Below are 27,261 nucleotides of genomic sequence, written 5' to 3'. Positions count from 1 at the left end.
GCAGTGACACGAAGATATCCAAGTTAGGGAGGGAGGCAAGCCGGTCTCTCCTCAAACACAACCCCGGGGCTGTTTTCGGGGTTTATTTAAACCCCCTTGAAAGCGAGCGGGGCCATTGACGTGGCGCTCCCCGCGGTCGCCGCCAGGGGGCGCTGCCCGCCGTCCCTCCCTCAGGCCCGCCCGCCAAGGTGAGGCGCGCGGGGGGCGGGGCCTGGCGGCCGCGCCCCGCCCCTCGGCCGGCGCGTGCTGCCCGCAGCCCCCGCGAGCAGCGGCAGCGCCCGGAGTGAGCGCGGGCCGGGACGGGCGCGGACACCGGCACCGGGAGGGAGACGGGAAGGCGAGAGCAAAGGGAGAAGGCATCCCCCTGCCGAGGGAGAAGCCCCGCGCCATGAGCCCCGACAAAAAGCCGCCGCCCGGTCGCTCCCGCGGCGACCGGCCGCCGCCAGCCCAGCCCGCGGCCGAGCGATCCCGGCTGCGGAGCGGGCTCCTGGCGGAGATCCGCACGCCCATCCGCACGGAGCCCTTCCAGGAGCGGTACAGCCTCAGCCCCGGCCGGGAGCTCGGCAGGTGAGCGCAGCCTCCGGGGGAAGCAGCGGGGCCGGGGGGTGGCGGTGTCCCCGCCGTGGGGTCCGTGCCGGGCCGGAGCCGCGTCCCGGGGCTCCCGGCGGTGAGCACTGGGCGCTGGGGCCGCCCGCGGCTTGGCTGGGCTGGAGGAGGTGCTGGCGGGCAGCCGTGCCCCGCGGCCGCCTGCCCCTCCTTCCCATGAAGAAGGCATCCTCCGCTCCCCAGCCTCGCGGATCTGGCTGGGAAGATGCTGTGGTTCCTGGGAGCCCGCGTGGAGTAGTGGGTATTGCGCTGGATTTCCACTAGAGAAGAAAACCTGCCTCCCCTGCTTTAAAAAATGAAAAAGGAAAAAAAACCAAAAACAATGTTGTTTCCTCGAGGTTTGTAAGCCGTGGCATGGGAAAACAATTTTACGGTAGTTTGAGGTAGCATATACTTGAGAGTAATCTAATGGTGGAACTTTCCAAGGGGTTAAAGCTGGTCTTGGGTTTGGAAGGGATTCTGCATGTTAGGTTTACTCCATGTGTAATTTCAACGCCTGGCTGATAGAAAATAAGGCTTAGGGCAAAAAGTCTCATTAGAAGGTTTTCGCATCTTGAGAACTACATATATGGAATTTCAGCACCACGTAACCAGTATTTTTGTCTGAAGTTCTTGTCACTTCTTGTTAAAGCAATGATAGTGTTCTTAGAATTACATAGGCTTCATCCAAAGAGTGGATATACCCCTGGATATATGGAAAGATATTTTCCTCAATGTATGTTCTATTGCAAATTATGCTTGCTGTGTAGCTCAGTTTATACAGCGGCAAAACCAACCCCTTTGGAGATAAGGAGGAGTTTCAAGGCAAATGTAGCTGCTGTAAGTACCTCTAACAAATATTTAGATTGCTTAGGTGTTAGCTTAATGCTCACTTAGTAATTCTGATGTACCAGTAGGATAATAACTGTTTAAACATAGTGGTCTGAAGCATTCTCATGGTAAGCAGGTGGGAGAAACCTCTTTATGTACATTGTTGTGACCACAATGTCCAAGGCTGGGAAACTGAAGCTAGCTAAATGCAGGCTACAAATCTGCCTAAATTCTAAGAAACAGTCCAGAAGGTGTAGGAGCAGTGTAGCACATGATGTCCTGGTATCACTGCTGCTTTGGTTTGTTGGGGTTTTTTTGTTTTTTGGGTTTTTTTTAAGTTCAGATAACTTCCGAAAATATTTTGCAGTTCTTCCATGGAACAAGCATTTCCCTGAGAGCTGGGTGATAGTCACTGGCCTAATCAGAGCACAGAATAGATGAAGGTTCCTTCTGGGAAAAAAAAAGATTATTTGCTTTATACTAAGAAGAAGAATTGTGTACTGCTGCAAGTCTTAGTCTGCACTTTAAACAAGTAAATCGTAGCATGGGTTTTTGTGTGGAATTTTTTTTAATATTTTAAAGATGACCTTCAAATAAAGGCTGTGACTTTGCACCTGTAGTTAAAATGAGTTAAGTTTCTAAGTGTTTGTCTTGGTTTTGAAGAAGAGTTCCACATATTTTTGGTTCACACTATCTCTCCTCATCTTCACAAGTGCTTTCTCTATCTTCTTTTTTAGCATATAGAAATCTCTACATTTGAATGCATACGTCTATTTTTTTAATTCAAATTTTAAACTTTATGTTTTGAAAAGCATTAAATACTCCCATTAAAGACTATTTTTTGCTAAATCTGCCATTAAACATAGGTGGGAAGTCTCTCTGCCACTTGTAACTGTAATTTTATTGATAATTTATTAACACAAATTATTTCTCTTTTATATGTTCATAAAGTGTGTATTTCTCTCTTTATGGGTAGAGTTTATCTTTGCAAAGAATAAATTAGCACCCAGGTATGGCAGATTTTTGTCTTGGATGAAAAGCAGTCCTTGTATACACAAGATAATCTGTTTTAGCATTAAGATTTGGTAGAAAAAAGTTTATACACTCTGTATTTGTCCATTGTATTTCCCAGAATTAGAGAAACAGTTCAAAAGCGGAACTTCGGGTAGGTTTGAAAATAACAACATTCATATGGATTTTTTTTAAAACTGAGAGAATGGAGAAAGAAGCAAGTAGGTTTATCACCGTTGCTGAGATCAAGGCTGCTGCATGAGCTCAACAGGTTTGTGCAGTCTTTGGCCTCCCATTCTGTCATTAGTGGAACTTCCCAGGGCACTTGGAGCCTCTGTTTTCTCTTCTCTGGTCCCCTGCATTGGGGGGAGGTGGGAAGACAGTAGAACATGGCAAAATGTTCAGGCATTGTAGTTCTGGGAAGAGAGGTACTCTGGCTGCAGGTAGCACTTTAGGGAGCAAAAATCCTGCAGGAAGCAGTCCTGAAGGACATGGACGAATCTAGGAGAGCCTTGGTCACAGTGTCACCAGAGGAACTTGGGTGCAAACCCATGGGAGGTGAGGCTTCATTAGTTCTGCTCACAGGAGAAGAAACTGCTTTCAGAATGTAGAGCTTATGTGCTTCAGAAAGTGCTGCCTCGTTCAGTAGCTGAACAGGCATTTGCAAGTCTGTTGAAACAGCTGTTGGGGAACCCAGGTTCAATCAGGGAAAAATATCAAAAGCTTCATCATAATGGCCACTCAGGAAAGGAAATTCTTGCAGGTTCTTTAGGATGACATGGAAATAGAAGTTTTTAAGTGGAATTATTTAATATATGACATTTTGGTCCAGTATTCACACCCTCAATAATTTCACTGTCCTCAAAATCACTATATTCTCACACACATCTGCACTTGCATGAGGTTTGAAATCAAACTTACCTGTGATGATTGTTTTAAGGGTGCCACTTCTCATCCCCTCACTGAGATTTAAATGTTTTCAGACAGTGCTAGCTTGAGTTAGCTTAGTTTGAAGAAGTGTAACCTTTGCAGAGGACAAGACACCAATTGCTTAACTCTTCCCTTTACCATTTGTGCTTAAGCCATAATTGTACTGTAAAATGGGGAACAACATATTTTTTACTACCAAGAGCTTCCTTAAGGAGTCTATTATAATTATATTTAGTCACTTTGCTCATTTTCCTTGAGAAAAAAAACTCCTAATTGCAGACAAAGTATTACTAGGCTATTAATTCTTCAGCCTGTTGATGGAATGTTACACTCCTTTTTTTATGTGAAACAAGCTATGCATATATTGGAAGTCATTTGTGTGCAGAAAATAGTGCTCTCTAGAGCTATCTGTCTTTCTTCTGGGAGGTAACAGTCACCTTAAATGATTGATCCAAATTAAAATTATCGTCTAGCAAAATGTGTGTGCACATGTAAATATGTACAGTGCAACTCAGTTGTTTCTCCTCATTCCCAGTTTTTTTGTTAAAGCATGCAAGCTCATTTCTCCACCCAAAGGTAAGAATAAGAAATATTGTGATGACTAGTGATGTGGCTGTAGTTCCATGTGCAGATAATGCATGTCTTGGATTTTTTTCCCCCAAAAGAACAGCTCTGGCATGAACTCAATTTCTCAGGTAGCTTTCAGTTATGTGTGTCTTAGCAGTACATGACACTTGTACCATTTTGTGCCGACACTGCTGTCCTCAGCTGCTCTCTGCAGTAGCACAGTTGGGGTCAGATAGCTGTGGAACTAAGCAAAAGTGGAAAAGAAAAGAAAACAAAGAGTTGCAAGTAGTTGGCTTTGCCGTTTGAGAAGAAATTTATGTGACTAAATTATTCATGAGCATCAGAAATGGAGCCCTTGTACTTTGTACACATCAGAAACAGTGTTTGATATGAGTTACATAATAAACTGGATATTGTGGATCTCAGAAAAGTTTTTTTTCTGAACTTTATAAAAAGTAAATATCTTTACAGGAAGAAATTATTCCTGCATTTGTTTCAGTGACAGTGTTTTATAGGTCACTTTAATAAGGTTAGTTATTTTAAATTATTTAGTTCTTAGTTATTTTTATGTGTTATAAATAAATCAGTAAGGTTAGTTCTCTGTTGTTCTGAACCTAGGACAACAAAAATTAATTGGTATGACATGAATGTTCCTGCTTATCTGATTTGACATTTGATTTGTAACTTGACAATTTTCCTTTGAGCTATAATGTGTGCATAATGAAACAAATCAAATTCTGTTGGCAATCTGAAAAGGTGACATTGAGCTTCTTTGTAATCAGATATGATTTATCTTAAATCATAATTCTTGAATAAGACTCTTGTGAGGACTGAGAGCTAGTTAGAGTTTCCTATGGTCTCCCTCCAAAGCATTTGTATTTGTGATTGGATGTCTGTTAGTCTGTGTTCAGCATTGACAAATATGCATTAAGATTTTAATCTCAAAATTATTCCTCCTTCCATGCAATGTTCTCACTGCTAGCTCTTCTCAATACACAAAAGTAGCAATGATGTAATCTAACACCATTTTATATACTTTATATAGTAAGTTCTGAAAAGCAGGATTTTAAGAAAAGCACTGATGAAGTGTATGCAATGTATAGTTGATAAGAATGCTTCTTTATATCTGTCTTATCTACTATTCTGTCTCATTTGAAAAGAAATTCTTTAAAATTTATCTGATGCTATCTTTGGATCTTAGCTCTGAAATTTTCTCAGACATGAATCTAGATCACTGTACAGTAATTAGTTCTACTGGTTATAAACATCAGGTTTGTCAAGTTTGATCTTTTTGGGGATTGTATTCAGAAAAGATGAGTTCCAACAGGCAGTAGTTATAATAGCTCTAATTATAGGCATAACCATAAGGAATCTGGGCAGGATTCTTGGTCTGAAACAATTTAGAATTAGTGTTTGTCAGCTGGCTGAACTCCCGTGTAACCTGTCCTTTGAATGACGTCACCTGTCAGGCTTCTGGCCAGCTCAGCTACACAGGTCATGCATGGCCACACACAGGGTGGCTCTTGCCATTTCTTGTGCTCCATGAATACTGTTTTATTTCCATAGTGACTAATGAACGGTGAATCGGCAACATCAGTGCTTATTAGGCTAATTAACTTGTTTCCAGATAGATTTGGTATGTAATTCAAAGCAGCACACTACTTGAAAGCTGTATTACAGAGATTTCAAACTTTTCTAAGCCACTTTCTCTAGGTCCTTCCTGGTGCTAGAATTCAAAGCTTTTGACTGCACTAAGGCAGCATTCAAGAGGAAGTACACAGTGCATTCAGAGGCTGTATAAGGAAAACAGAGAAGGCAGAATCCAGGCAGGGACCTAGATTTATTGGGGTAAGGCTTAGTATCTATCAGGTATTTAAATAACTTGCTGTTAAAGGGCTTCTCAATTTATTTTTGTGTTGTTTTTTGACAACATACTCACCAGTTGATTTTTTTTTCTTGAGATATTTTTTGGTGCTAAGACCTTGAACAAGGGTCTTAACACTTTTAATAAGTGCATAGCTTTGTTTTACATAAATTTTGTGCAAAATTATCTTCCTGCATTTAAAAACCTCAATAGTTTTGTCTTCATATATGTATTAGTAATTAAGAACAGGTTCCCGAAAAAATTCAAGACATTGAATGCATATTCTTACTGTTTGTCTGCCTTTACTGGACATCTGGACTGTGCTGTGATCTAGTCTTAATACATATTGTGCTGTAGATAATGTGCTTATGCAAAATATTATTCCTAGAGGAATAACTGTGGCTGTATCAGTGGTTACAAGTCCAATTATGTTATTGAGATTGCCTAGCAAATATCCACTTTGTGGGTACTTATTTGACTTGATTAATTTAGACTGATTTTGAAACAAATGCTTATTAAAAGCAAGCTAACCACAACTTTGTTTAGCAGTTTTATTTCATGGATAGCAGTCTTCTGTAGGCTGGGAGAGTGAAAACTTTGACGTGAGCTGAAGTAGTTAATTCTGTGAACTTCAGCTTGGAGATGGGAGAGGCAAAACCCATATTTATTGTATTCCAAAATAGATGAGGACTATTATTTTGGTTCCAGCAACCCTACAGTAAGTCAAGAACCAAAATAAAGATCTCAAAGCTATTTCTGCAGCTTTATAAGAAAATGTTTACATATAAATAAAAAAAGGTTGTTTTCATGATGATTATACTTGTATGGTAAGAGCTAAAGTAAGATTGCTATACTTCAAAGTGTGAGAATTCATCATTGCATTAGTGAGAGGCATTAATTAAAATACCTTTTCAGTCTGAAAATCAGCCCTGCATGGATGGAACCGAGTGGAGCAGGTGGTGTGGGACTCTTTGAGGGAAGTTACGAGCTGGCACTTGTGCAGAGTGGTGTGACGCAAGCGCTGCAGTGTGGTTTGAGCTGGCCTGGTGCATCACCAGGTGTGTGTCCTGCCGAGGTGACGCTCATTAATGTGGGCTAAGCACAGGGCTCAGCTCTGGGTGCCTGTTCACCTTGGCATTGCTGCAAAAATCGTGCTACAGAGCCTGATGTTAGTCAAGCTGCCTCACTGTATTTAAATTATCTGTGCTCCTTATTCTTAGTCTCACTGTATAAGTAAGGGGTTTGAGAACGGGTAATCAGAAAACTCCAGCTGTTATCATTTGAGACCTGCCATGATGAAAATACAAAGTGCCATCCTGAAAGATGCAGAGTATTGATAATGTATGGCAAATTAAGCAGGATTCAATTAGAGTGCTGTTACCGTGGATATGGTGGGAGTGACAGTGCTGTTACCTTGGATATGGTGGGATACTTCAGAAAACAACTGGGTTACTGTGATGTAGTTGGAGAAAGCATCAATTCCTCATTTGTACATTTTGATTTTGCCAGCTTTTGAAATTAAAGTTTTGAGGATAATGTAGTCGTGGGAACTAACACAGCTTGTTTATTCTGTATTTTTGAAAACTGCGTTGTTTGAATTGATTGGGGGTTTTTTAATTCCTTGTGTTTCATGGAGATTATGTACATTCTTGGCTAGGGTGTTTTGAACACAGGGATCATCACTCAGCAAGGCACCTTTCTAAATTCAGATTTACTTTTAAATGCAGCCATTAATAGTGACTTAGTTCAAGTTCCCTGAAATGTTATTTTATAAAGGTGGTGCTAAAGCTGTCACTAATTATTTGACACTAATGTCATTCTTATTTAATTTCAGGGGAAAATTTGCAGTGGTGAAGAAGTGTATCCAGAAAGACACTGAAAAAGAGTTTGCAGCAAAATTCATGAGAAAAAGAAGAAAGGGCCAAGACTGTCGAATGGAAATAATCCACGAAATTGCAGTCCTTGAGCTGGCACAATGCAACCTTTGGGTCATTAACCTGCATGAAGTTTATGAAACTGCAACAGAGATGATTTTAGTCCTGGAATAGTAAGTATTAGTACTAATTCCTGAATAACTTTCTGCAGTGTTTGTTTAAAAGCAATAATGTAGAAATACTGTGTATCAATGTGAATAATTTAAAAGTTTTTATTGGTTTCCTGTTACCCTTGCTTAACTTCAAGAAGAATTGCTAAGAAAATGGCAATTGCAAGAAGTTATGTGGAATCTCATAACTTCTTCAGACTATAACAAATTTCTCTAATTATGGAGTATCTTTCAAAGCTGAACTATAGTTTATATAGTTTGAAATATGAACTCTGTACCCTCCCTACACATAAAAGAGGAAGAAGAAAGAAACAAGGAGTATCTGTTCAAGAACTGAAGTTCATGTCATTGACAGTGGCAAAGATGGGATGAAATCTGCTGTGGCTTTTTTTACTACTTTTAAAAAAGGTATTGAAAGCAACATCATTGCTGAAAAGAAACTATTAAAACCCTCTACAAAAGAAAACTTGCCAAAACATTATATTTTTGGGGAAAGAAAGGTGAAGGATTGAGACTTAGAATGGTTTCATTCAAAGGACACTTGACTCCACATTTGTCTGTGTGGTTTTCTCCACTTGAGTTTGTCCAGATGGGTGTTCCTGCAGCTGTTGTGGCTGCCATCTCATGCCAATGGCTTTAGATAGTAAGGCATCTAGCTAGCTTCTAAGATTCAGCCAAATACTTGTTGCTACTGAACTTTAAATTCTTGTTAAGCTCTATGGATTTTAAGTAATTAGGAGAGGAGCAGTGAGGCTCAATAGAACAGAAGTGATTTGTTTGTTAAGATAAATCTAGTTTGTGCAGCTCTTCTCTTTCTTGATAGCAAAAAGAAATGATGAAGAATCTTGTGTCCCAATCATATCTTGTTTAGAAGTCAAAAGAAACTGTATCTTTAAAATTCAGTGAAATGGAATGAGACCATGTCTCCTAAGGCAAAATTCTTCTAGAACACGTTTTTTAAACTTCATTGTGCCCTTAATGAAGTCATAATATGTGAAATATTCAAGTATCTTTTATAATACATAGGTGTGACAGAGCTTCTGGGGTTTTAACTGCTGTTAATGAAGACTCGTAAATACCTGCTTTAAACACTGGCAGAAATTTAAATAGTTTCATTTTCGATCCCATAGGATTTAATATGACCAGTGGAATCTAAATGAGCAATGAGTTTTGTGATAATTTCAATGCAAAATTCCTAGTTTTCTTTTAGAATTCAATTTTCTTACAGTTGCAAAACTCTTTTAATCTGAAGTATTAACTAGGTTGTTAAGTAATTAGCAAAATTATTGGGTTTATATGCATCAAACAGTCATACCTTGTTTCAGATAAATAGCTGTGTGCTGGAGTTGTAAATTGCAAAAACAGTCTTTCCCTGACTTCAGCAAGTATGTCTGGATGCTTCTTTAATGTCAATGAGTTCCAAAGACATGTTGCAACAAAACAGGTATGAATGTTAGTGAATTTCTGACATTCTGTATGCAGAGGATTAAAGAACATACCTAAACTGCAAGCTTCTCTAGGGCATTTCAGTTTCGATTAAGCTTGATGGTCTTTGTGGCAGATTTTTATCTCCTGAAGAAGTAAAACAAATACTTAATCTTGGCCACTAACTTCATCTTCTAAGATTTTAAAGTTTCTTGTCTTGATATAGAATCTGCCATAAGGGCTGAAGGTTTTAAATTAGGAAGTGTTTTGCTTTCAGGAAGTGAAATATTAATGTTACATGGAGGGTTGTCTTCCGAGCACTATCAGTTTTTGACAGAAAATGAACATTGGCCATGTTAATATTGAGTGTTGAGCAGTGAGAAGCAAGGAGGCATTACAGTGTTGGCTTCAGATGTAGCATAGCAAACTGGGCCTGTCTGCATCCACCCTCACAACAGTCTCTGACTTGGGTTTGTTTTCATAAGACCTCAATCAGTGCATTTAAGTCAGAGTTGAAGGGGTAACAGAAAGCCTGGAATTAATCTGTGGTTTCTGTATTTCATTGAAAATTGGATGAAAAGAACCTGGAATTTTGCTGAAGAAAGTAGAAGTGCAGTCTGGGAAACTTGACATATCAGGTATAAGAAGAAAAAGCAAATTTGGTAACTTTTGGGCTTGATACCTATATGCAGCCTACCTGCTGTCTTCTAATTTCTTTTGGAAAAAAAAAAAAAGAGCAGTAGAGCATCTGATGCCTAAGAACTGGTCTTTTCATAAGTGTTCATCACCATGTTTTACACATCTATGGAAGGAATATGTGATACTAGTGGGTAATTAGTATAAAAAAATGTATAGAAACGTGTTAGTGGAGCTTCAAAAATCTTTATCTTGATATTTTGTTAGGAAGAGCCTCTGAACTGATCCAGAGCCTTGTGTAAATACAGTTACACTTGCTTTAAAAAGAAGTTGTCTTTATCATCTTGAAGACACAGTTAGTATTTTTTTTTTTTGATAATGCTGGATGAAGTGGTTCTTCACCTGTTGCTATTTGGACCTGGATAATGTAATGGACTTGTATGTCTGTTAATATTAATGGACTTACATAGTTTTGGACATGATTTATTGTCCCACTTACTGGAGGTGTGACTAATTAAAATAAGAGTCTGCTGGCAGGAAGTGATCCATTTGGCGTGGGATTCATCGACAGAACTTGAAACAAACCCACTGTAATCACAAGTAACTGCTGCTCCAATGTTTGCATCTCCTCCATTTGAATAGCAAGCAGAGTTGTTCTAGTTAGCAGTCTCAAATCAAGACAGGAAGTCTAAAAAAATTTTAGGGGAACAATCCTCAAATGTTCTTAGTTACCTTTGTTTGTGTTTCATTCAGTTCTTGTGCTGTCTTATTGGAAAGGTGAAGGCAAAAAAACATAATTTGTCTGATAACTGAGAACTTTTAAGACCAGTATCTACAATATTATGTATTTGGATGCTTCTTTTCCCATGCACTCTCATCAGATATGGATTTACAGTTTTCTCAGGCTTTGAGACATTGGTAAAATACATTGTCTTACACTGGAAAAGCTACCACTAAGTGCACTTACTATCCAGTGGTAAGCCTAGCCAAGGAGAGAGGTGTGGCTGTCAGCAGCAGTGAGCATGAACCTTTGCTGCTAATGTTCCAGCTGCTGTGAACAGCTTGTACTGTAAGCTCCATGTACAGAAAGTAGATGACTTTCCATTATCTTTCAAAGATAACCCTTTCAAGAAAGACTTTTGACAGAGTTGAAGATTCAGGAAGTAAATTTTTGTCCATTGCAGACTATATATAACTCAACATTGAAATCAAGTGTATTTTAGGAATTGGTCTACATATCTGTAGTCCGGTGATTTGTACTTCTGCATCCTTCAGAACATTAGCTTAATGTCTGATCCATTAAAGCTGGGGGAATGGTTCATTTCTTCAGGTGCCCTGAAATGGGTTTGTTCAATCTTTATCTAATGATAAGTTAAATTACTCTGTTAGTGTCTCCTAAGTGTACTTGAAAGAAGTTTGATGCTAAATTTCATACAGTTAATTGTTAAGTTATATTTCAGGGAAGATAAGTAGTCTCCATTTAATCTAAAGTAAACATAATTTAACAAAGATTAGTTCTCTAGACTTCCAAATGACTTTTAACTCATTTATGCTGTTAAGTAGTAATAAAGTGTTAGCATGCTTTTCATTGATAAAGAGCAGTTAGATTTCACTTGAAACGAGAGAAATGAATGGCACAGCAGTACTTTCAGAAGTACATTAAAATAGCTAAAAGAATTATGGTTGCCATAGCTTTCAAGTTCAGAAAGCCTTCTTTTGTCTCACATATTTTTCCTATGCTTAGGGGAAGGGGGTACTAGAGAAATAATGCATTCTAAGTAACACTGGGTTTCAAAATGTTTTGCCATTAAATGTCCTTATCAATTTTCCCTTAAAACTTTGTTGTCCTGAGGATAATTCTTTGCTTTTATCCCCTAAGAACATTTTCTGATTGGCCCAGTCGTTTTCAAGTTATTTCATAATAACAATTAGAAAAACAACAGTTTAATGAAAAATGGGTAAATATAATTAACTCCAGAGAACTGGTCTGCATATATAATCATAACAGTGACAAGCCCATGATCATTTTCTAGCAGGAATTTTGAGCCCTTCTACAGTTAAGTTTTTTTGGGTTTTTTTTCTTCCTGAAATCCAGCTGAGGAGTACAAAATAGTGAGTTGAAAGTATTGTTAAAGAGCTTGGCAAAACTTGCAATAGGTGTGCAGGAAGATCTTTTTCTAGTTCATTTTGACATTGTGCTTCCAACCACTTGTGACTGGCTTGGCTCACAGCTCCCAGACTGTTTTGCTTAAGGGAATCCATTAAGCTCACTCCACAGCAACAATACACAAAACGGTCTTGCAGTGTCAAATTTCCATCTGTTCTTATAAAGTGTTACTAGTTACTTGTTTGAATGTGGTATTTTTGGGACTGAAGGAATTGTCCAGAAGGAGTTGTTCCATCACCATCCTAAATAAGAAAGTGAAGATCAAAACCCAAAACAGAGCATGTGAAGTCCCTTCTCATGTGAAACTGTTCTGTAAAGCCAAGTGTCTCTGGTGCTGAGAATGCCAGTGTCTCGTAAGTTATGAAGAGGGTGTGTGTGTGTGTGTGAGGGCTGTATTTGCATGTCTCACTCTGAAAAATGCTGATGAACCCAGGCATCTTCAGAAGTATAGGGAGAGACTTTTTGTAAAATAAAGTTTCTGGATTAAGGGTTTTCTACTCTCACCATTGGTAGGTAGCACTGAATCTTGATTTCACTGATGGGACAATACTTCAATTTTTATTGCCTTGACTTTTAACACCTATAATTGAGAGTTCTTTAAGTGTAGTATTAAAAATCTGGGTAGCTTACATTTTAGCATTGGTGTCTACCGAAGTTTTAATAAGTTACACTAATAAACAAATTGTAACATATGCCTACCAAGTAGACATGTAGCAAGCAGGGCTTTTTAAAGCCTCCCCCACCCTCAACTTCCACTGGTTTTTCATCTAGGTCTATTAAAGTGTGATCCCAAGTTTTGGGTATAAATTTGATTCACAGAATTAAATAGCAGAAGTATTTTTTCCCATATTTGAAGTGGGAGAGCTTTACCAGCAACATCCCAGGGTTATTGCTATGGAACATACCTTGTTAGTAATTTTGGTAGTAGATCTTATCACTGTACATGCATTATAATTCACTGCTACAAGGAATTAAATCACTCTTCAAGTAACATATGGCATTCTTAAGGCAAAAAGTTCAATTTATGGGTTGCAGTAGATCTTTTTCTATTCCTATCTAGAAAATCCAATTCATGTTGCTTTTTCAAGGAATTTGGTTTAGGATATTAAAATACTAGATGATGTTCATTTTAAAAATGTCATTAGTATTTGAATCCTGTTCAAAGCTGAAATATTACTATTTCCATGAATTAAATAAAAATGGACTGAAGAAAGATGTGATAGTGTCAGGCATATGAAATTTTTCAAAAGGAATTACAGTATTAATATTCCTTTGAAAAACTCATTTTATTCTTGAGCTCTATCATCTTTGATAGATAATGAAGAAAAATAATTATTTAATAGAGGGTTTTTTTGAAAGAAAATCTTAGTTTAATAAATCAAATTGTACTGCTGTACTACTTGGCATATAGGACAAAAGTGTAAGACTCTTTAGAAAAGGTAAAGATTTAACCTTCTTTTAAATTATTCATTTTTTTTGTAAGACCATCTGCAGGGAAAATTTAAAATAATAGCAGTGAGAATACCTTGGAGTGCAAAGCCTTTTTCTAAATCCATGAGGCTTTGAGAAGTACTAGGATTGTAGCAGCAAAGTTAGTATAGGAAAAATGAAAATTTGAGTATATTTAAGTGTCCTTTTCCTGGGGTGCAAAATTTAAATGCACTATTTTTGTACAACTCATTTGCTGTTATGTTCATGTTGAATGTGCTGTCTTTGGGATAACCTAGGCAGTACAAGTCATCAGGAAAAAGCAAGCAAAGGCAGAGGAGATAGGCATGCGTCAGTAAAGATTAATGCTTGTTCAAAGTCATTTTTGCATGTCACAGTTTGGTGTATCTGGAGAGGATTCTGCCCTTGAGGGTTTCACCAGCTTTCCCTCAGGGGTGATTATAGAATTTCATGCAGAACAAAGGGTGTATGTGCTGATTTCATAGTAGGAGTTCAACAATCCATCTGCCAAGTGGCCACATTCTAACATTCTTATGCCCATTCTTGTTTTAAGATGGAGCTTCTGTTCAGTTTATTTTACTTCTGATGCTACAGGGTTATATTGTAAAACAATTTTAGTTCTCTAGAGCCATTGCTATACAGAGCTGGTACTGCATGTGGCTTCAGAGTACTTTAAAAACATTCATTCATATCTAGTTATTTTTATATTTTTTGTTATTCTGTTATTTCTTTAAAGATATATAAACAAAAGAGGATGCAAGCTGAGAGCTAAAATTTTCAGAGCTGTTTTTAGATGAAAGAGGTTTAGAAACTTAATGCATCCCTGTTACCAGAGACTTCATAAACAATTCAGTTGTAGACTTTACATTTATTCTTTTAGGTATGTGTAAAGTGTTTTGAGGAGGATGGGAGGTGGGGCTGCTTTGCTTTATGTTTGCAAAGATTTGCCTTGGCCAAATTTTTAAGTAGTTTCATAGTAATGGCAAAAGGCACATCTTTTATGAAAACACAGTCCTCAAACAATTGTGGCATTCATCTGAAAGCAAGGTCAGGAATATTTCTAAAGTAATCCCCAAAATGTTTGTACTGTTCATATTCTTTAACCTAAATGATTAAAGTCTTCGCCTCTCTTCAAAGCTGCCGTGCTGCAGAAAACACTTCCAAGGCTGTAAAACCTTGCCAAATGTCTTATAACTGAAAATATCAGGATTGTGTTATACCTCCTGCTGATACTGCCTATACAAAAAAAAAAAAAAAAGAGAGTAGGGACAAATGGGTGCTATAATTTAGTCTTTGAACTAACAATATTCCTCCTATTCCACAGTGCTGCTGGAGGTGAAATCTTTGACCAATGTGTGGCTGAAAGAGAGGAGGCCTTCAAAGAAAAAGATGTTAAGCGACTTATGAAGCAGATACTAGAAGGAGTTTCATTCTTGCACAGAAACAATGTTGTTCATCTTGACTTAAAGGTATGATTTGTGATGTATTTTTCTTATTGCTTTCTCATCTGTTAACTTTCTTGCTGGTAATATGTCACAATGATGCCAGTTTGTAGTTAACAGAGTTTTACCTAATCATACCTTGAATGAAAAAATTAAACTTTTGGGATAGAGTAGCCACCAGGTCTGCAAGCCTTTTGGGGGAGTTTTATGATTGTGTTAAATATAAACTTCATTTGATTAAGTGAAATGTAATCAATTCAAAAGGCAATTTGTCTTGCACCTTAAATTGCAAATGTGTGCTTTGAGTAAGACTTGAATTATTTCTACATTGCAGTAAAAATGTCTGGGTATTATATAGCCATTGAAAACCAGGTTTGTTTTTTATGTTGACTTGAGTTTTAATGAAGAGGAAGGGTGGTAGTGACATTGGTGGATGAAGTGTAACATTTCAGAATTAAATGTTATTATTCAAACAGGACTGATAAATTAATGTGTTAAGTACATTTATAGCATTTTCTTCCCTTTTTTCCCCAGTTACTGTAAAACCTAATTTAAATGTCTGTCATTTGCTGCCCAACAGTTGGCTGACACCCTGTTGGTATATAAATTATCATGATTTACTGAAACAAGTTTTTTTTTTTTGTTGAAAAATAGTTTTGACCCAAATCAAGGGAGAAGTACAGTTGCCATCCTATCAAATCATATGGTTAAGAAGGGAATTGTTACAAGGATCTGGAGAAGTCTCCTCTCCTATGGGCAGCAAGCTGCAGTTAATTTTCTTGAGCTTCTATCCATGCTCTCATATGGAAGATGCCACTGTATCTTATTATGAGGTTGAACTAGTTTATTACTAAGCAAGACAGTCTAAAAAGTTACTTGCCTTACATTTCTAAAAATTCTTTTTACATGTCCTATTCTCATATTTACTAAGTATATTGTAAGCTGCTGCATGTTTGTTCTGTTTCTAAGATCCTTACTTATACTTACTTAGCTGTATTTTGGCACTATTATAAACCTACCAGTAGATTCCAGTATCAAGCTGTATGTACTTTATGTATAACTTAGCACGTCATGAACCATTCATCAGCTAAAGCAGATGAGTCATATTTGCACACAAATATGTCACCTGCCTGGTTTTCCAAACATTTATTCAAATTAAATGTAGAATTCTTTGAAATTTTGATTGAGTCATATACACAGAATATTAATAATTATACTAAAAGAACTAATGAAACATTTTTAGCAAGTGATGTGAGAATAAGTGTCCAGAAAGACTAAAAATGAGCAGTTAAAATTCTTCAAAGTTCCAGTATGCTTAAACAAGATATTCAGTGTCTCAATGGTTGGCCATTGAATTTCCTTGAAGCAAACTGTGTAAAATTGAATGTCTTTTGTGGACAGTATCTATTTGTACATGTTTGTAGTTAAAGTTGTGGTGTTTCTTAGCATCATCAGCTTGATAGCTGAAACTGAAAATGTGATGTGTTTTATGACTACTTATTTGCAAAAGTGGACTTGGGATGTTGACTACAGATTTTGTCCAGAAAAGAAATTCATGAAAAACTTACTTAAAAGCTTTCTAATTGGTCAGAAAACTGATGCTATAATATGGAGCACAGGCAGTTCTCACTGAAAAATCCAGCATTGTTTTGCTGCCTGATGGACACTCATTAGCAGAGGAAATTGTCTAGTGATTGAGGTTAATTAACATATTTATACATTACTGCAGTGTGCAATGTGTGTTTAATCGGAGTCCTACTTGCAGTATGATGACTTTCATGATATATAAAACTACCAGTCTTGTGCAAAATAAAGTTTATGGAAGTCTTCAGAGTATTGGCAAATAAAAATGATGGAAACTGTAGAATTAAAAACCATGACTTGCAAACATTAATTGATCCACATAAGGCTTTTAAAACCAGCCCATTTTGACAAAACTTGGGTACCTGCTTCGGCTGCAGGTTTATTAACCCACAGTCCTCATCTTGTATAATGTGTCTCATTGCTGCTCTAAAGCACTGCTTGCAGCTTAAAGCACTGTGGAATTTACTAAGTACTTTGTGATGGCATTTGGAAGACTTCTGTATGTTTACTGTTGCTATGCAAGGTGTTTGCCAATAGCAAAGTTTACAAATTCTTGCTAAAATGGGTTTTTTGTGCTATTAGTTTTACTTTGTGTCTCTAAAGATTTCCCTTTCATTTGCCTGTTACAAATTCCTTTGGAAAGGTCCATCCAATTTTCCATATGTTGCACCTTCAAAAAAATGTTAAATTCTACACCCAGAAGAATTTAAACCTAAGTGGTTGTCTGTATGTAATTGTCAACTTAATATTTATATTATAAATATAATGAGCCAGATATATGACACTGACAGCTACCTTGCTTTAGCTTCTCTTTGTCCTCTGAATAGATAACAAGATTTTTTTCTGAGACTAAACACTGCAGAAAGAAATGGGATATTTTGATGGGGCTTGGCAAGGTTGTCATCTGATCATTTCTTTCCAAAAGCATGGTTCTACTGAAAGACAGTTGAAATGTGTCTTGTTTTTAATGGCAAAATACAATTATGTAGCCTAGTTTTGACTTGGATGAAGAGTAAATATAATGCTACCAAGTGCAAATTAATTATCACTTGACAGTATTGTGTTGATGCTATTTAATTTGTAGGGTGTGCACAGATTGTAGTCAGGAGTCTTTCATCTCCTCTTAATGGTGCTTAAAAGCTGCAGAGTAAGGGAAGTCTCCGTTCTCTGTGTTCTCATTTGCTGTTTGATTTAATCTTGAATTGGTGCTTGGTGAAAGCTTGATGTAGTTGGGAATGGAAGAGAATTTAAGCAGGCATGGGGGCTGAGGAAAAAGATATGAGAGTACGTTACTTTTATTAGAATCACCCTAGTTTAGTGTCTTTAGATGTAATGCAGCTGGGATATTTCAGCTGTTTCTTACCACTATTTCTTGGATAATTCCCGTATTTTCTTCTAGGGATCTGAGGTTTTTGAATATTACATAATTAGATAACCTGAAACATTAATGAAATTAGGTGAGGTGTGGCATTGATTAGATTAAAAACCCGACCTTTTATTTGTGTCCTTAGTCATTCGTTGGTTTCAAGAAGATACATAAAGATGCAAGAATATAAGAGGATCGAAGTGGAACCTTTAAGCCTTGCTGAAGTAGAGGGGGAGGGGTCTTCAAACATTGCCATTTTCATGAACAATTTCAATAGTGCTTGAGGGTAAAAGTGAAAGGCCCTTTTTAGAATGACCACCAGGAGAGCCTCCAGCTGGCATCTCCTGTCCTTGTGGGCTGACTGGCATTAGGCAAACCTGTAGATGTATTCTAGCAGAGAAAAACCAAAAGAGAAGTAACATTACAGATGTGAGGAAATGATCTTCCTTTTCTGAAAGCTTGAGTAATGGTGTCAATCTGAAAGCTATGGTGAGTTCAAAGCTATGGCTTCTTTAAGGTTTCATGCTAGTGTTTAGTCTGGCACTTTGCAAGAATCCCATAATGATTCCTCAAAATAGTAAAATGACTGGCGTTTCATTAATAATTGATTTAGAGTTATGACTCAACTCATACTGTAGACAGGGTTTTTTTTGCATAGGTGTGTTTTGCATAAGAGTTTTAAAAAGACAATAAAAACTATTGGTAACTCCTTTATCTACTAAAATGTTAAAATACAGGGCTGAAGGGTTTCACAAAACTTTTCCTCATTTTAATATAGAGAACAAATACTTTTCTCATGCTTTTAATTTGACTCCTCACAACATAACTTAATTTCTCACTGGGAATAACATCTGAGAGACTAATGAGGATGGCATGGTCAGCTTTTTTGGATGTTTGCTTTTGTAATACAAATAGAGAATAACAAATCTGAACTATAAAGAATGTGGGAATGTGCAGCTCCAAAAGCCTTTGTATAGCCACCAGATCTCAATTTGTAAAGAAAATAAAAAAAGTTCTATTCTTAATATGTAGGTTTACAAACAGAAAATAAATGGACAACATCATGGAGTTAGTTTCAAACAACAGTTTACCTCTGCAGGAATAAAAAAACTTGACTATATTGAAGTCTTGCAGTGAGAAGAACCGGCCCAAGGTTTTTTTAAATTTTCTTGCCCAGATTTATTTCTGTAATCAAAGCAAGTGTTGTTCATCTGAGAGCATGTCTTCAGGAGTGACTCTGGGGTAGACAGAGCAGCTCTGTGATTAGGAAAGAAGTCTAAATGTTGGTGTTACTCCAGCCAGATTATCAGTCAGTGGTTGCTTTGCTGTTCTTACTCTTTTGTCCTCCTTCTTTTTCAACCACTCTGATGCAAGATGATCCAGGTTCCCAATAGACTTCTGCACTTTCATGGAACTCACTAGAAGCATGAATGCAGCACTAATTGTCAGCACAACCATTTGGAGAAGTTAATGATAAAACCCAGTGTGATCATTGGTCTAGGGGTACGGAAAGTCAAACTTTATTTTTTTTGGCAACAATATGCTGCAGTTGCAAAAAGTTTTCTTTTTTCACTTGAGCTAGCATTTAAAATAGTAAGGAACTTCTTAATGACCACAAAGGTGCTTTGAAGGAAGACAGCCAAGATCTAGTGACGTCAGTGCAAACAAGTTTATCCAAAGGTGATGCTCTTAAAAACCAGTTTTTCAGGCTGCTATATTTTTTTTAAAACTGTTCTTCAGTTAGTATTCTGTAATACAGTTGTTTGTACTTTAAACAGGATTCAGGTTGGTTGCAACAGACCTTTAAACAGGTGCAGTCAAAATAGTTTTGTGTGTTCAGGGATTTTTAAATGATTGGGTGTTTTTGGACACCTTTCAAAGGGAGGTTTTTTAGACCATCTATTGGAAAAATCAAGGAGCAAAGAGAAGTTAAAGAGGTGATACAAAGCACTAGAGGTACAAGTGTGGAGGTACTTACATGCTATTGTTGAATGACAGCTATTGGCACATATTTCCAGTATGTTCTAGGCTAACAAAGGTTTGATTCTCAATTCTAAGTTGAAAATCCTGCCACTTCCTTTAGCCTACGTGTCTCTTCAAAATCACTGGGGGAAATACATAAATGATCCAGGGTATCATATTTGTTACAGGAGGCACTGTTGTTGCTCATGGTCTAAAATAATTATGCAATATGTTGTCATAGACATTAGTTTGGGGTGATTCCAAAAGTCTCCTTCTCTTGTTTTTCAGCCCCAAAATATTCTGCTAACCAGTAAGTCTCCTCTGGGAGATGTTAAGATAGTAGATTTTGGCCTTTCCAGAATAATGAAGAGCAGTGAGGAACTAAGAGAAATCATGGGAACTCCAGAATATGTAGGTAAGTTGCTACTATAGGAATGATGAATAGTCCAGGCTCGGGTTGTGTAAGGAGAGTTTGGAGCATGCCAGCCTGGCTGTGTAGTTACTGTGTCGCAAGGTCAGGTTATTACTTGGACGCTGTTCTGCTATCAAAGGTAGAACTGGCAAGTCTTGCCAGTTTAATGAACTATGATTCTGTGCTTATGTTGAAGATGAAGACACACTTTAGATGATTCTTACCAGCAGTGATAACAAGTATCACTTGGATTCAAAGTTTAAATTCACATACTCAGTCTCTGAATACAGTATTTTACCCAGTGTAGGTATTCCATTTTTTTAAGAATAGCCCAAACCACTCCAGGCCTTGAAAATATGCTTGAAAATATCTTTAATATCTTGTGTGTGGTATATCTTCATAGTTATGGGTTACAGTGCTGGAAAATGCAATGTTGGCTATTTCTGTTTTGTCTGTGCAAAACTTGTATACAGATTCCTTAATTGAGAAAGAGAATGGCCTGGCTTCTGAAGATAGGAAAACTTTTTTTTTTTTAATACTTAAAAATAGTGAATTATATAAACCATTTAAATAACCTGAATACAAATATCTTGATTTCAAAAGACTGTCGTGCTTCAAATGGCTTATCTGTTTATCTTAAATTTTCCCACATGACCATTATTAATTTTTAAGCTCAAATGTAATGTCTGCATATGACACAATGCATTCTTTTTTTCCCCCTGAATAGCTCCTGAAATTCTGAGTTATGACCCAATCAGTACAGCAACTGATATGTGGTAAGTTGAACAAATTAATGGTCATCATAACTTTACTGAAAAGGGTTGTTCTTCGGGGACTTTTTTTTTCTTTGTTTGCTTTTAAGAAAAAAAAAAAAGGCTAACTAAAAACTGTTTTTCTTACTTTTAAATTAGGAGCATTGGAGTACTGGCATATGTTATGCTAACAGGGATATCACCTTTCTTGGGGGATGATAAACAAGAAACATTCTTAAATATATCTCAAATGAACGTAAGTTACTCTGGAGAGGACTTTGACCTTGTATCAGAGTCTGCTGTGGATTTCATCAAAACTCTGCTGGTTAAGAAACCCGAGTAAGTAAAATGCTCAATTGTATATGCTAATACATCAGACTTACTTTAAATGCAGCAAGTGCTAGTGTATTCATTTTTGAAGTACAAGGGGATTTTGATTTCATTGTGTTATTGCTTTTTATGTATATGAGAATTCTTCCATTTTCATCCAAACTTGTATATTCCAAATGATGTCCAAGTGTTAGTAATTAAAACTCAAATTATTTTCATTAAACTCTGCATGAACTGTAGCTTGTAGCAATGAACAGTACACCCATTCTTCTTGCAGGTACTTTTCTGAAGTCTTTTAAATGAACTGAGCTTTGAGTCCTTACTTTTCGATGGGTTGGTAGAGAACTTTGCCTTTTCTGGTTCATTAGTACACTTTTCTTAATGGGCAGTGTGCTGGAAATTCCAGGTTCCCAAACAGAACAGGTGTTTTCTGGGGAACTTTACCAGTTCTTCATGGGACGTGTCAGGTATTAAAATTGTCTACTGCTTGTCTATGGGAATATTTGAAAAATGTGAAAGTCAGATAATTTTTCTATATATAAAAGGTATAAACTTCAGAAACTGTTTGGCAACATGGAAATGTAAACTCATATTTAAGGATCTATGAATTCCTTTATTTTAAATGCTAGGAGTTCATCTACTTGAACTGCTGTGGTCTTTTTTGGTACAAGACAGCTATCAGTGCTTTTTTTTTTTTTTTATTTACAGTTCCCTCTGTCTCTAATACAGTCATATCCTTGGAATAATTTTGGGGGATTTCTTCTGCAAGGTTCTGAATTTAGCATTCATTTGGACATTTATTTTAATACTTCCCTTCCTCTGCAGGGACCGGGCAACGGCTGAAGAATGTCTTCAACATCCATGGTTAGAACAAAGTGATAATCCTGCTTGCAGGGCCTGGAATAAGAGTACAGAAGGGGAGACCAGTGATACCATCCAGAAAGATGCAGATTCTGCCTCTGATGAATCAGTAGATGCTGAGAAGACAGGAGAGGAAGAATCAATAGTGACAGAAGAACTAATTGTAGTGGCTTCATACACACTGGGACAATGTAGGCAGTCAGAAAAAGAAAAAGCAACTGAGCAGAAAGCCATTTCCAAACGATTTAAATTTGAGGAACCATTACTGCAGGAAATACCAGGAGAATTCATTTACTGAACTGTGTGGAGCTTCATAGCTATAACTGGAAGGCAGTTTTTTCTACTAAACAAAAGTATTCTAGCAAAGTGAATTTCTGATATGCAATAAATGTTCTAGATAAAAGAAAGTGTTTATAAATGGCATACAACAAAAATGTGCCAAGTTCTTATTTTCATGGAACAGATAAGATTTCAAGTGGCTGACAGGATTTTAACAGAGGATAAGCTTATTTTTGTTTTTTATTTTTATTTCTGGGTTTTTTTGTTGTTGTTGTTATTGATTGGTAACAGTTTTTGTTAATTGTTCTGGTGTTCCTGAGAACTTGACACTGGAAGTGTTTCGGTGACAGATGTCAATAGGAGTATTTTAGGATACGTTTTGGTATTTAATGCAAAAATGTAATGCTGGGTTTTCCTCAAATGCCTCCTGACTTCAGTGGAACTATCTACTCATCTAAAACTTGTATGAGAGGAGAATTTGATCACCTGGTTTGACATACGGATTTCAAAATCAGCCTGTGTGTATTTCTTTGTTTACATCGGGTCAAAGACCCAGACTCCTCTGGTGCATAGCTGAGCTACACACCAGAGCTGAGCTTCTCTAGACAAAGATGCACATGCCCCACTGGGAAAGAAATCTGTATTGGAGATGTCTGATTTGGGAGCACAGTAGAATCCTGCTCCTGGGTGATGTATTTGCTTATTTCAGTCACTTGCGAGCCAGCAGAGATTGTTCCCTTCCCGTGTTGGGTGAGATGTGCCAATAGAATCCAGCTCACTGTGGCCACAGGGTGCTGATGAGAGGAAAAAAGAATGTCAGTCTGATGTAGCTCCTCTGAAGTTATTGAAGTTCTCTCCACTGACTTTACTGTGGTAGGTTAGATAGTTTGTCCAGCTAATCACCCCTTGATTCCACCTCCCTCAGAACCAGCTGGGGTTTTACAGGGATCATGAGGTAATTTCTGCCTTCTTTCTGTTCCTCTAACTGCTGCTTTAAAGAAAAAATGAGCATCCTTAGGCTAAATTGCAACTGTTCAATATAGCTGTCAGATGAGGAAGAAGATACTGCTTCTTCTGAAACGGTGAAGCACAGCTCATGCCTCCTGCTTCCTGATCACTCTCCCTTAGACACTTGGAAATAGAGCATGTTGTGTGGCTGGGCAGAGTGGGATTAGGGAGCAGTATGGATGGGTCACAGTTCTCAGTGGACACAGTCCCTCAGAGGACAAAGCTGGCATCAACTGGGCATCAAAACTGAGTGGTTTTTGCAATGTACAGATCCGAGGATCTTGGACTGAGTCCTAGTTTTCTAAGAAATCTTTCATATTGATGCTGTTCCAAAGTTTAATTTTTATGTAATGGAAGTTTAGTACTATTGTATTGCATACTGTTAACTATTCAACTATTTATTTGGTTTCCTTATGCTGTTCCTTTATAATAAACTCTGACAAAAGTTGTCTTGCTGTAAAACAGTGAATAGAAACTTCTGAGCTAGTTTTTCCCTTTCTTTCCATGTTGGTACACACTTTTCTAATTTCAGATGTATCAAATGTTCTTACTCCATTTAGTGAGTAGGAGTTCAGAGCTTTGTGCTAATGTTACAGTTCCTCCTTCACACAAAAGTTAAATGGTTTAATAAGAGCAGCAGTACTGGGATGTTCTGATCAGCATGGCTAGAAAGATGGGGGAAAGCACTGGTACAGAAGAAAGCTGAACCAAAAGCTGTGGGACAATCAGTGTTTTTCCATAAGGCTTCATTGTCAAAGGTTGGGCTGCCTTTACTTCAAGTCACATCAAGGAAATTGCACCTAAATTTATGAAAAAACTGTTCTATCTTCTTCCCCTCTGGAATTACATATTAAGTATTCGTGTAGGTAGGGCAGCTTCTTGTTCCTCAAAGATGTTCATATAAGAAAACAGCCAGTGGTGCTCAGAATTGAGTTTGGATGTGTTTTTTATTGTAATGCAGGGATGCCTTTCACACTCTGGAGAAAGAAGTCAGTTGCTGACAGCTCTGGCTAGCTCTCAGCAGGAGAATCTTTGAGCCAACACCCTATCTGTGTTTTCTGGACTCAGACAGGAGCTGACCTTATCTACAGTGCTGATCTGTTTCAGCCTGGTTAGGCAGGACACTACCTTCATGGGTGTCTTTCCTTCATTTCCAGTCATTTGCCCAAGACAACTTGCTTGAGTAAGGGGACATTGATTCATGGACTTCTTCTGTGTAAGATTGTAATTTCTCCCATCTTCCATCATTGCCATTTTGACATTTTTCCCTCCCCCATCCATGTTTCCTTACTTTACTGAGTTGAGCAGAGCAGTGAGGTTGAAGCATGTTCATATCCTACTCTTACAAAACAATGTCATCAGTGTTGCACACATAAATGTTTAATAACTCCTGGTTGCCCAGAGCAAATTATTTGAGGGATGCATAGATATATACCCATTTCACTTCCTCTTTGTAGCCACAGATAATGTCTCAGATTGAGACTGGTACTAATGGAAAAGTGTAGATGCCAAGCAGTACCTATTTTGTCCTATATATACTGTTTTTAATGTATGACAGTGAAGCTTAACATGTATACATGAAATACATACTTATTTCAAGGCCAGCTTTTCTTGAATTGGCTGCTTTGAGATTTTCAGTGGGCTGCATTTCTGTTTAACTCTTTGTGCCTTAAGGTGGTTTTATACAGTGTTTTTTAAATTAAAAATTTGTATAAAGTTGTGAAAGTTTAATAATGTAAGTTATAAGCAAGGCATCTTAGAGTCACCCTATAACAGGAAAAATTTTCCGTATCATTTAACTGCAGGACTATCAGCCAGACCCACGCCCTTGAGGCTGTTTCTGTTCCACTGTGAATGTAGGTAAAGCTGCAAATGAGGTGTTGGAAGGGGCTGTTGCAGTCAGTGTTCTTGAGGAACTCAGTTATGACTGAAGCAAACCATGAGCTGTGAGGAACAGCTGGTTTTCTGCAGCTCCATGGATAGGGAGGACTGTGTATGTGCATGGGTCATCTGGGAAAAGCTGATGTGTTTGTGGAGAAGGAATCAGATCCTTGGACCTTGTGGGCAATGCTCTATCAATCCCCACTCCCCAGACTGAGCACATGCTGACTGCCTTTGTAGCATGGGGAGCATGGCTGCAGTTTGCTCAGATGCAGGGAGCTGGAGGAAGGGCAGATGTTCCTATAGAGTTGTTACCTGTGGTTCATGGAAGAGCTGTGAACTGTATCAATAGGAGGGGTACATCCAGGCCTAGGCCTTGTTTCAATTGCTGGAATAAATAGCAAAGTCCTAACAAAAAGCATGGCCCTGTCTCCTCTTGTTGCTATATTCATCTCTTTAAGGGAGAGGCTTATAGATTTTATAGTTGGCAAATTAAATGTTCTACAAAATAATATTTTTCTTTTTCTCCAGAGTGAAATTTGCATTGTGATTTGTCTCATTTGTTACATTTTTTGTGTGCAGGTCCCTAAATACAAAAGGGAGAATTCCAGTTTATGATCTACCCCCTGAATCTTGAGAGCTGTTAGGTCATGAATGCAAATCAAAGTTCACTGCCCATTCTCCACTGGTGGTACTCACGGGGGCTGGGGAGGGAGGTGCGCCTTGCATCACATTACTCCGTGGCTTAAGATCTGTCTTGAATATTTCAGGTGTTGTTCCTGGAAGACAGCTCAACATTTTAAAGAAATAGTGCCAGTTTATTGTACTTCTGAAAAAGTGTTTACCGTTTCAGAAACTTTTCAATAAATGAATTTTTGTTTTCTGAACAGCTGATGGGTCTTTTGTTCTTTATGCTGTGGGAAACAACCATTAGTGGGATTACTGATATTTTAGTTTTCTTAATCACACGTTTGTTCAAAATCTGCAGCAAATATAAAATGCATCAGTAGTCTTTTCCATACTAAAGCAATATGCTTCCACTGTAGAGTTCTTCACATGGTACAGATGTTGAATTAAGATGTCATTTGGATTAATAAATACAGTCAGGGGAAAAAATTAAGTACAGATGGATGTGATAACAATCTTTCCTAATTAAGAAAAGGTTAGGATTCATCAAAGTGAAGCAGAGCATATAGGATCAGTCATTACTGCAAAATTAGGAGAGGAAAAGAAACTACTTGAAGAGATTATCTTTTTTCCTGTAAACAGAGAACTTAATTACACTGAGCCTTGCTTGCTTGTGCAAGTAGAATTGCAGCTAATCTGGAGATGTACTGAAATCAGTGTACCTCATCTCTTCAATTAATTTGTAATACCTGCATACAGACTGAATTACACAGGTGTTTTTTAACTAATCCTCACAGAGAAATCTCCTGAGCTGCCAGGATATCACTTAACATCTGCCACTTTCCAGTAGCACCTTGTGAGATCCAGCTGGTCTGGCTGCTGGATGGAAAGTTATGGGCCTTACCAAGTAAAGAGAGACAAAATCGTTTCTCATAAGTTATTGAATGAAGATCCTTTGCTCCTAAATCCTCTAGGAAAGCAAATTAATAGAAACTGCCTTAGATTGGTCAAGAAAATACATTAGTCTAATATTTTTATATAATTAGTGCTACTCAAAATGAACCGAAGGCATTTGGCCAGGTGTGGTTTATCTTCCAAAATAACACCAAGAGCAGGCAAGTCTCCATTGTTCCTGATATTAAAGGACTGCCCAGGCCCTGCTCCCTGTTGTTTCAACTGTTGTTGAAATTTTGTGGAACGCTCAGGGAAATTTTGACAAGCAGGGAAAATGCAACACATGGCAGGAAA

The 27,261-nt window shown here is 37.8% G+C and overlaps 1 protein-coding gene across 1 annotated transcript; it reads left to right on the top strand.

Moving 5' to 3' along the window:
* Positions 1 to 219: 219 nt before the first annotated feature.
* On the top strand, positions 220 to 26,275 carry STK17A (serine/threonine kinase 17a). Its single transcript, XM_079299699.1, has 7 exons — positions 220 to 567; positions 7,623 to 7,835; positions 14,834 to 14,978; positions 20,152 to 20,278; positions 21,003 to 21,051; positions 21,187 to 21,366; positions 22,183 to 26,275. Exons 1-7 carry the CDS (start codon positions 389 to 391, stop codon positions 22,514 to 22,516), a joined length of 1,227 nt encoding a protein of 408 aa, XP_079155825.1. The 5' UTR covers positions 220 to 388; the 3' UTR covers positions 22,517 to 26,275.
* The last annotated feature ends 986 nt before the right edge of the window (positions 26,276 to 27,261 follow it).

The sequence above is a fragment of the Erithacus rubecula genome (genome assembly GCF_903797595.1).
Source record: "Erithacus rubecula genome assembly, chromosome: 3".
Classification (NCBI taxonomy): domain Eukaryota; kingdom Metazoa; phylum Chordata; class Aves; order Passeriformes; family Muscicapidae; genus Erithacus; species Erithacus rubecula.
The sequence above is the reverse complement of the archived record's forward strand: the minus strand, read 5'-3'. Positions and strand labels throughout refer to the sequence as shown.